Here is a 10,482-nt window from a genome sequence, read left to right as displayed (position 1 = left end):
GTGAAAATCATAACATTATGAGTGGTAGAATTAGAATGAGTACTGTCCAATAATGGTGACAGGTGGCAAATATTAGTAGAAGAGATACAACATCATGGATTTTGTCGCAATAGTAGGGTGTTTCCAGGAGAAGCAATTCCATCCACACATTTGCTATCCCAATCCCTGTCCTGGATTCCCAATGCCACGCAAGAAGCTTGGCACCTCAATCTCCTGGCCCACGCACTGTCCCCTGTAGATGCTAAAGGCTCACCCAAGACCCAACTCACACGGTAAATTCACTTCTTTTTTATTTAGGGAAAATCAGTGGTAATCTTTCGAAAAAAATTCAGTGGTAAAATATCATTCATGCTGATTTGGTTATCTTTTCCTTTCACAGATAAGTTTTCATTTATTTTCCCCCTAATACACAACGCACGACTTTATTATAGAGAAAAGAAAAGGTCTCATTTCACCGTGATATCCGTAGAAAATTGAAAGCAAATGATAATCACGGGAATTGAAAGTATTTCATACTTCAGCTTTGAAATTCTATACGTGGTTGCCATGTGACCTTAAAAAAGCAACGTGCCTTTTCTTGACAACTTAAAAAAAAAAACTAGACGTAGATTAAGAATTCGGAAAGATCGGCGTTTTTTTTTTACCTTGAAAAAAACTGAGCAATTGCTAGGAAGATCTACCTTGCCCTTGCTGTGTCGAAGGAGATGCTACTTGCTCCATCTCCATCCATCCATGTGTAGAAACCGCAGTCACTCAAGGTCTCAAGCGCTTATGCACCCTTCCCCTATAAAAACGAAACCACACGGTGGACACCTCTGGTTGGTCGCCCTCGCGTTTCCTCCTCTCCACAGCAGCACCTTATCGTCATCCTCGGCTGGTTCATCGCTAACAAGGGGCAACAGCGCCAGCGCCTGCTTCCTTCCCGGCCGCCGTCGACATGGCTGCTCAAGGTCAGTCAGGAATCTCTCTCCCTTTTCTTTTCTTTTCTTTTGTTGCGTGAGCGATTTGCGCCAAGGAGTTGAAGAGCTGGAGAAGAGATAATTTAACTGGAGTTGTTTGTGCAGAGGAGAAGACTGCTACGGTCAAGACAGAGGAGCCTTCGCCGGCGGAGGAGCAGCAGCCAGCAGCAGGGGCGACGCGCAGGGCCGGGCCGTCGGCGCCGGCCAACCCCTTCGACTTCTCCACCATGATGAACCTCCTTAATGTACGCAGCTGAGGCATCACCTTCCTTTTTTGCAACATAGAAGTAGTTCTTATATGTGAAGCTCAGTAGAGATTAGCAAAGATGATGGACCGGGTTCATGACGCTGTTCATCCGGTGCATTCATTCATTCACAAACTCAATTGAGCTGAACAGCCTTACTCTCCGTCGGCAGTAGTACATGTACCATGTGAAGACCGTGCCGTTTTTAGTCTCGGATCCCTTGCGTGAAAAAGTGCTAGCTTTTCGTGGTTCGATTTTGGTAACCCAAAATTTTCATGCCATTTCATTTCACTTATTTGGAAATCGATACGGTTTGGATGTAGTATTTGATATTTCTTGTTGGAATTAAATGAACGAATGGATGGACCGAGCAGGACCCGAGCATCAAGGAGATGGCGGAGCAGATCGCCAAGGACCCGGCGTTCACGCAGATGGCGGAGCAGCTGCAGAAGACGGTGGTGTCACCGCGGCAGGCGCCGGCGGCGAAGCAGGCGGTGCCCCAGGCGGCGGCGGCGCTGGACCCGCAGAAGTACGTGGCGACGATGCAGCAGCTGATGCAGAACCCGCAGTTCGTGGCGATGGCGGAGCGGCTGGGCAGCGCGCTGATGCAGGACCCGGCCATGGCGACGATGCTGGGCGGGCTCACCAACCCGGCGCACAAGGAGCAGCTCGAGGCTCGCATCGCGCGCATGAAGGAGGACCCCACGCTCAAGCCCATCCTCGACGAGATCGAGACCGGCGGCCCCGCTGCCATGATGAAGTGAGCCGTCAAGTTCATTCATCAAGGAAGGATTGCGCAAACCGACGAATTGAATGATCTCTGAGCCTGCTGGAGTGTCTTGCATGGTTTGTGCAGGTACTGGAACGACCCCGAGGCTCTGCAGAAGTTCGGGCGGGCGATGGGTGTCGGCCCATCGAGCGAGGCCGCCGGCGCGGAGCACGACGAGGCCGAGGAAGAGGCCGGCGAGGAGGAAGGCGAGTACGAGGAGTCGTCCATCATCCACCACACTGCGAGCGTCGGCGACGTCGAGGTCAGTCTGCCACCTTACTGTCACTGCAGTGCAGCGCGCTCTGGATCATCATCAGTTGGCTGGCTCTATGATCATTGCTGAACATACCTGTATGCATGGTCGTCACGGTGACAGGGCCTGAAGAAGGCGCTGGAGGATGGCGTGGACAAAGACGAGGAGGACTCGGAAGGCCGTAGAGGCCTGCACTTCGCGTGCGGGTACGGCGAGCTCAACTGCGCGCAGGTGCTCCTGGACGCCGGCGCGGCGGTGGACGCGGTGGACAAGAACAATAACACCGCGCTGCACTACGCCGCCGGCTACGGCCGCAAGGACTGCGTCGCCCTCCTGCTCGAGAGCGGAGCTGCCGTGTAAGGGACCGTCCACCTGATTGATGATGATCGATACCAAACTGATGACCGAGCTGAAACGGAAATTCCTCATTCTGAAGCTTGATTGCTCATGCATGATCTTGTGCCTTTTGCAGGACGCTGCAGAACCTGGACGGGAAGACGCCCATCGACGTGGCCAAGCTCAACAACCAGGAGGACGTCCTCAAGCTGCTCGAGAAGCACGCCTTTGTATAGGCGCCGCCGCCAAGCTGCTCATCACCTTGCTTCATGCCTTGCTTTGCTCCTGTAGTCTTGCTCTGCTGTGCCCTGCTTTGCTTTCTCCGCCGAAAGAAGTTTCTTTTCTTCAGTTCGGTGTATGTATTGAGAGTCTGCATGCCGGATTTTGCTTGCGTAATTAAGGTGGGAATGGGTTCGTTGGATCTCTACTCTATGGATCGTTCATGAGTTTTTCTTAATGAATAAGGAAGAAATTTTCATTTCATTGTCCTGTCTGGGTTCTGCATTTGAAATTCTGCCGACGACGACCTCCGGCGCCACCATGGTAGTCCTCCACGCTTCGAGGACCGCGACCTTCCTCGCCGGAATCGCTCCTCCTTGCCGTGCAGTGATCTTTCGGGGGCAAGCCGGAAGCAGCGGCGGCGGCCGCCGCCGGTTCGCATCCCATTTTACCGGCCATGTCAATGAAGGGTCGTTTCCGTAAAATTACACCCCTCGATCTGGGCCCCGGAGTGTCGATCGGACGGTTCAAATCCACCAGGAGTTGGATCGCGATCATAATCGCGATCCGACTGGGGGGGGGGGGGGGGGGGGTTGAAGGTATTCTTAAACACTAAGGCCTATTTCGACAAATGGCCGCTGCTATTATACCAGAAGCCGTTCTGAGCCGCGTATAATTGATCCGGCGGTTCGCAGTCATCCAAAATTGGATCGCGATTAGTCATGGCGATCCAGTTGGGGTATACCTGAACGAAAAAAACTTTAGTACGGACCTTTTCGCATATATACGCTGACCCCATGCTGCCCCCCTCCGTTCTGAACCAGCTAGGTTACTAACCGAGGACCTAGTTGCAAATTTCCCCGCCAACTCCCAATGCTTCCCCGTTGCCCGGCGCCGGCGCGTCCTCCCTCTCCTCTCCCAATGCTCGCCGCTCCACCGGCACAGCACCGTCGCTAAGTTCCGCACGCCTACACGACGAAGCGCCCATGGAGACATCCGTCCTAGCAGCGGCGACTCGCTCGCCCTCGCGCGGCGGCGCGGCATCACCGCTGGCCGCGCCCCGTTCGAGCTGCCCTTCCAGTGCTCGCTCATCCGCCTCCATGGCACCGTTGCGGAGGCCCATGACCCGCCGCGGCAACCCGCCCGAGAAGGCATCCGTTCGGCCAGCGAAAACCCCGCCGCACCCAAGCAGCAGCGCGGCGCCGCGGCCACTCGCGCCGAAACGCCAAACCGGGAGGATGCCGTCTCCTACGCCGCCAACATCAGCCGCCACCTCCAGCAACGTGACCTGCTGGGCGCGGAGGCGCTCTTCCGCGCGGCGCCCGCGGCTGCTCGGGGGCTTTACCTGGATACCGTTATGCTCGACGGGTACATCAAGGCTGGGCGTGTCGACCGCGCGCGCGAGCTATTCGACGGAATGCCGATGAAGAACGTCGTCGCGTGGACCTGCATGGTCTCTGGGTACTGCCGCACCGGCCGTGTTCACGAAGCGCGCCAGTTGTTTGATGTGATGCCTGATCCAAATGTTGTTTCGTGGACAGCGATGGTGCAGGGGTACGCAAGCAATGGGATGCTCAAGGAAGCCAGGGAGGTGTTTGATCGAATGCCTGAGAGGAATGTGGTCGCTTGGACAGTCATGGTTAAGGCCTACGCTGACAGTGGTCAGATTCAAGAGGCATGGGAACTGTTCGATAGGATGCCCAAGAGAAACACATATTCTTGGAATGCCATGATTTCCGGTTTTCTCAGCGCTGGAAAAGTGGATGAAGCAGTTCAATTGTTTGAGACAATGCCGCACAGGAATGTGATTTCTTGGACTATAATGGTCACTGGCTTGGCAAAGAATGGTTTTGCGTGCAGGGCAAGAGAGTTCTTTGATATGATGCCAAAAAAGGATACTGCGGCATGGAATGCGATGATTACTGCTTATGCCAACAATGACCAGCTGAATGAGGCCCAGAGATTATTCGATTCGATGCTTGCAAAAGACCTGGTGACCTGGAATACCATTATCGAGGCGTATTCCAAGACCAAGCATAAGGATGAAGCTGTAAACATATTTCTTCTTATGCGACGCTCAGCGGTATCTCCTAACATCTGTACATTAATTAGTATCCTAGTTATGCTTGAGAGCACAATGGAAGTTAAGCAAATCCATGGCTTGGTTGTCACACTTGGACTCCTGTCAGAAACTGATTTAGGAAATGCCTTGCTCACAATGTACTCAAGAAGTGGAGATCTGCTTTCTGCTCAGCTCACTTTTAAGAGATTGGAAGTGAAGGATACCATAACATGGACGTCGATAATGCAAGCTTTTGCGAACCATGGCTGTGGTTACCATGCCTTACAGGGCTTTGCTCAGATGTTGAGGCATGGGTATAAGCCCAGTTCAACTACCTTTACGTCCATTCTGTCAGCTTGTAGCCATGTTGGCTTGGTCGAGAAAGGCCGCAAGATTTTCAAATCAATTTACCATGGCTACGGAATAGAGCCAAGCATTGAGCACTACTCTTGCCTTGTTGACCTTCTAGGTCGAGCAGGGTATGTTAGGGAGGCCAAGGAACTTGTCGACAGTATGCCACAGGGCATGCGTGATGAAGCCATTCTTGGGACGCTACTAGGAGCCTGTGTGACGCATAAAGAGGTAGAGGTAGCAAGAGAAGTGGGTGAGGATCTTGTCAGATTTGAACCCTCTGATTCAGGACGCTACACGCTTCTGGCCAATGTATTTGCGTCACATGGAATGTGGGATGAGACAGCAAATGTGTGGAAGATCATGAAGGGCAGTAAGTCGAAGAAGGCGCCTGGTTTTAGTCAGATTGAGGCGAACATGAGGAATCATGTGTTCTACTCTAGGGATCAAGAGCATCCACAATGTGCTGAAATATATGAGATGCTGAATGACACGGTTGTTCCTCAGATGAAGGGTTCATCATGCGTGGGATTCTGGGAACCGACTCTCCAGTCTGATCCAACTATTTACCAGGCATAGAGACCACAACATGCCAGTGGTGTGATCCACGGTCTGTATATATCGTTGAAACTCGCTGCCAACTCATTGTGGATACATGGAAGAACCCGGTGGAAATTACTTTTGGATACCAAGGAGCTCCGCAGGAAATTAATTTTCCCTTGCGCACCTCTAATAATGTCTCAACTAATATGCTTCTCCCTCCGTTCCAAATTGTAGATCGTTTTAGTTTTTCCATCTATACATATCAACACTAAAATGACCTGCAATTTGGAACGGAGGAAGTATAAGCAAGCATCTTACGAGCGGAGAGCAGCGTGGCATGTTAGCACCTGCTTTCTTTCGAGATAGCTTGAAAAACGATTGTAATCCTGCATCTACAATTCCATTGTGCTAGCTGGAAAGAAAAAAAATGTTTTTATTGATATCATCCAACGATCGATGGCGGGTAGATGTCGTTATCATGTCCAGAAAGAGTCTACCCTGGCTGCTACTTGCTGCATTGTTTTTGAATTGCAACAGGCAGAAAGAAAATTCCTTCTTTCCCCTCCCACTCTCTGGCCGTCCTCGATTCCGTTTCCTCCCCACAACTTATCTGCTGCCGCATCCCATTCTCACTTGTTGTCAACAAATTTCTTTCTTTTTTCTTTTCCTCCTCCTCATCAGTCTGCCGTGCGATTCCATTTTGCTCCCATGCCGGCGGCGGCGCATGAGCCGGAGGTGATCCGTGACAAGGCGGCGATGCGCGCGTGGTCACGCCGCCGTCGCGCGGAGGGCAAGGTCGTCGCTCTCGTCCCCACCATGGGCTTCCTCCACGACGGCCACCTCTCGCTCGTCTCCGCAGCGGTGGCGGCCGCCGCCGGCCCCGTCGCCGTCGTCGTCTCCATCTACGTCAATCCCAGCCAGTTCGCCCCCACCGAGGACCTCGCCACCTACCCCTCCGACTTCGCCGGGGACCTCCGCAAGCTCGCCGCCACTGGCGCCGTTGCCGCGGTTTTCTGCCCCCCGGACCTCTATGTCCGCGGCGGCCGCCCCGATGCCAGCGAGTCCGGGGGCGCGATCTCCTGCCTGGAGCAGGGCGATGGGTACGGGCACGAGACGTGGATTCGCGTGGAGCGGCTGGAGAAGGGGCTGTGCGGGAGCAGCAGGCCCGTCTTCTTCCGCGGCGTGGCTACCGTCGTCGCCAAGCTCTTCAACATCGTCGAGCCGGACATCGCGGTGTTTGGGAAGAAGGATTATCAACAGTGGCGCGTCATCTGCCGGATGGTAACTTCTTTGACATTGACACTGACACATGCATGCACTTTGTTCAGTTTTGGTTGGCGTCTGTCAGGTCCAACTGTTCAAGTGCTGAAAATACAGTCTTGCTATGTGAGAACAAAGTAGGCCATCCAGTTTGTTTTAGTTCCAAAAAAAAGGAGTAGGCCATCCAGATACAGTAATGGTAACAAATCTAAAATAATGTTTTTTGCTCCTGTTTATTTCCACCTTCCTTCCTCTGCCGGATGGTAACTTTTTTAGAACAATAACTTGTTTGGCATTAACATACTACTTTGTTTCTTTTATAATTGCTGTCTGTCAGGTTCGGCAATTCAAGTAGTTATATGAATAGAATAAAACATTGATGAGTAAGCGCAAAGTTGGCCATCGAATGATGGTAACTACCTAGCAGAATAGTAGTTCTTTTTTCTTCTCTTCACTGCCCTATTCACCAACTTGACCAACTTGCTTCTAGATAGTCTATAAATAGCTTATCACATGGTGACTATTTAGAGACTACATTTTGCTCCATCCAAATGTCCATTTTGAATCAAATAATGCTTCAGTGGTTAACTTGTTTGCTTTCTGTTTTGATGGTTCTCTTCAGTTGCATCCCCACATAATGTGTGTCATCTCTTATCTGTTTATCTCAGTGTAACTCTAGTTAGTTTCTGTTGCTGAGATAAAGCTTTGTTGTTTTCAGGTTCATGATCTTGATTTTGCCATTGAGATTATTGGCTCAGAAATAGTGCGAGAAGCTGATGGTCTTGCCATGAGCTCCCGCAATGTGCACCTATCGTGTGAGGAAAGGGAAAAGGTTTGTCTTTTTCTGAAAAAAGCTGGTAGATTGTTTTTGTAGTGATTTTTTTTGACAATTTGTGGTATTGCTATCGCCAAAATACAGAGAACCATAGAAATTACAGTGGTTTAGAATTAGGTTTGTCTTGCTGTCCAGTGTATCCTTCCCCTCCTGGATCAACCTGTTGGGCCAGTATGTTCAACAAATTCGTGGTTCAATTTGTTCAATGCTTTATCTAGTTTGGCCTCACATCACAACTTTTCGACACAAGCCTTGTGCGAAATGCACCAACTTTCCTCTGCAGTTGTTGAACTGGCTCTAGGTGAAAATTTGAATATAACTAAAATTTCGACCTTGCAGCAGGAGTTACTTTCACCGCTGTTTTCCATGTTGCTCCTCTTTCGGTTTGAGCTGTTATCAGTTTGTTGGCACAATAATCTTTAGGTGGTTCTTATGACTCGATAGGTGAGATATAACAAATTTATTTATAGCTATGGAGGGGAGCTACATGTAAAAATCCTAGAAGAAAGCATTATTTTCAATTGTTGATCATTGCATATACTCTTTGTAAATATCTTTGCACCTTTCTCAAAATAAACCTTCCTTCGATTGTGATGATCTCCTATGTAGGCATTATCCATCAGTAGATCACTGGTGAATGCTAGAACCGCTGCGCTGAATGGAAACAGTCATGGCCAACAAATAAAAGATCAAATAGTGCAGACACTTGAAGAAGCTGGCGGTCAGGTTGACTATGTTGAGGTAATGTTCTTGGCTTTTGCTCAGCTGTTCAAGTTATCTGTGTTTTTAGACCTTTTATCTGGCGGTTGAGTTCTCTGCAATCCCATCATGGTCGTCGTCGTCATTGTGGTTATTGTTTTTATTTAGTGAAAGTGGTTATTGTTTTGTGGTATCTTATTCTGGTATTTTCCTCGAGACTCTTTGAAAGCTTTAGGCATTTATGCTTTGTATCATGAAACAGTTCAGAAAACCTTTTTTATATAATTAAACCTTTTGTTATTAAACCCGACTTGTGGGAAGACTGAATGTTTGGTTTCGATTAGACGGCTTTGATAATAGCGTGATGACATCTCAGGAGACGTTTTGTTTATGGTAAGTGACCCGCAAGTTGGGAAAGTTAGTCTAACATGAAATGGATCGCTGTTGTGAACGCAGATTGTGGAGCAAGAGAGCTTGACGCCTGTTGAGAGGATCGATCGCCCTGCTGTGATTTGTGTCGCCGCATGGTTTGGGAAGGTGAGGTTGATTGACAACATCGAGATCCAGCCACCATCGTGAGATTCGGAAATCAGATGAGCTGCTGCCTGCTCCTGGCCTCGAAGATGTGTTTCGTTGAGGGCAGCCTTCTTGTTCTGTACCGATACCGATGTGCGTTGCAGTTTCAGCCCCTGACTTTATAATGTTGATTCTGACCGTCTTTTTTTTTTACTTCTATCTGATGATTATATCTAATTGCATTAGCTGAGGTTTCGTGCACTTGGCTTATTCAACCCCAAGTACAAGTACTCATACACTCCCCTTCCCTCCCCTGCTCCTACTTGTGCTGCCGCTGGTCTGCTGCTGCACATTCAGAATGAGCTGGGATCAAACTGAAACCTCAAAAGGAATGGTTACTGGCGATTTCTGTCCAGTGAGATGAGAATGGAACAAGAGGCATAATACTCACTCTGCAGAGCATGTATCTTTCTAGTCTAATGCATGTATCTGCAGAGCAGGTACAGCAGGCGCACGGGTTGCACGTCGCGTTCGTCCTCTGCACTGCAGCAGACTGCTTTACCTTACGTGTTAAGCTGCCCTGTTTCAATTAACAGCAGACGAGGCAATCAATCCAATCTCTTGTCGCCGCCAAAGCTGAAACGTCGATTGTTCAACGGTTTACGACTGGGATTCCTGAGCTTTTTGGAGTGCTGACATGGTACCCTCCGACGAGAACTGCATTCAGTTCAGGAATCAGTGAGTGCTGAAAAACACATGGAGACAGCGCACCAACAAACAGCTGCTGCTCCTTGTCTGACCGAGAGCAGTTGAACCGATGCAATCAACCACCTTATCAGTTGCTCTTGTTTTGTTTCACACACGGGGGGCGTTTGGATGTCAGGGGCTAAACTTTAGCCCTGTCACATCACACGTTCAGATGCTAATTAGGAGGACTAAATATGAGCTAATTAAAAAACCAATAGCAGAACCCATAGGCTAAATCGCGAGACGAATCTATTAAGCCTAATTAATCCATCATTAGCGAATGGTTACTGTAGCACCACATTGTCAAATCATGGACTAATTAGGCTTAATAGATTCGTCTCGCGATTTAGCCTAGGGGTTGTGCAATTAGTTTTGTAATTAGACTATGTTTAATACTCCTAATTAGTGTCCAAACATCCGATGTGACAGATATAATCTAATGGCTTCGATCCTTTGCACTGTCTGAGAGTGTTAGCTTCTGGTTCACGTGATGCTGTGATGTACCATTCGCGATTTAAGCCTAGGGGTTGTGCAATTAGTTTTGTAATTAGACTATGTTTAATACTCCTAATTAGTGTCCAAACATCCGATGTGACAGGGGCTAAAATTTAGCCCCTCCCTGCCAAACACCTACCAATTAGTTTGGTAGGTGCACCTGCAACCCAAAACCTGCTGCTGGACACAATGT

The 10,482-nt window shown here is 49.4% G+C and overlaps 3 protein-coding genes across 3 annotated transcripts; all 3 read left to right on the top strand.

Annotated features, from left to right (window-relative positions):
- The first annotated feature begins 789 nt into the window (after window positions 1–789).
- On the top strand, window positions 790–3,045 carry LOC101776456 (ankyrin repeat domain-containing protein 2A). Its single transcript, XM_004980965.3, has 6 exons — window positions 790–950; window positions 1,065–1,204; window positions 1,579–1,964; window positions 2,061–2,235; window positions 2,350–2,582; window positions 2,699–3,045. Exons 1-6 carry the CDS (start codon window positions 938–940, stop codon window positions 2,796–2,798), a joined length of 1,047 nt encoding a protein of 348 aa, XP_004981022.1. The 5' UTR covers window positions 790–937; the 3' UTR covers window positions 2,799–3,045.
- A 458-nt stretch (window positions 3,046–3,503) lies between these two features.
- LOC101786726 (pentatricopeptide repeat-containing protein At2g35030, mitochondrial) lies at window positions 3,504–6,165 on the top strand. Its single transcript, XM_004986058.2, has 2 exons — window positions 3,504–3,520; window positions 3,610–6,165. Exons 1-2 carry the CDS (start codon window positions 3,504–3,506, stop codon window positions 5,771–5,773), a joined length of 2,181 nt encoding a protein of 726 aa, XP_004986115.1. The 3' UTR covers window positions 5,774–6,165.
- Window positions 6,166–6,306: 141 nt separating this feature from the next.
- Window positions 6,307–9,328, top strand: LOC101776055 (pantoate--beta-alanine ligase). Its single transcript, XM_004980964.3, has 4 exons — window positions 6,307–7,018; window positions 7,716–7,829; window positions 8,442–8,573; window positions 8,988–9,328. The coding sequence occupies exons 1-4, from the start codon at window positions 6,446–6,448 to the stop codon at window positions 9,108–9,110; spliced, it is 942 nt and encodes a 313-aa protein (XP_004981021.2). The 5' UTR covers window positions 6,307–6,445; the 3' UTR covers window positions 9,111–9,328.
- Window positions 9,329–10,482: the final 1,154 nt, after the last annotated feature.

Source organism: Setaria italica, chromosome IX (assembly GCF_000263155.2).
Source record: "Setaria italica strain Yugu1 chromosome IX, Setaria_italica_v2.0, whole genome shotgun sequence".
NCBI classification, from domain to species: Eukaryota; Viridiplantae; Streptophyta; class Magnoliopsida; order Poales; family Poaceae; genus Setaria; species Setaria italica.
The sequence above is the reverse complement of the archived record's forward strand: the minus strand, read 5'-3'. Positions and strand labels throughout refer to the sequence as shown.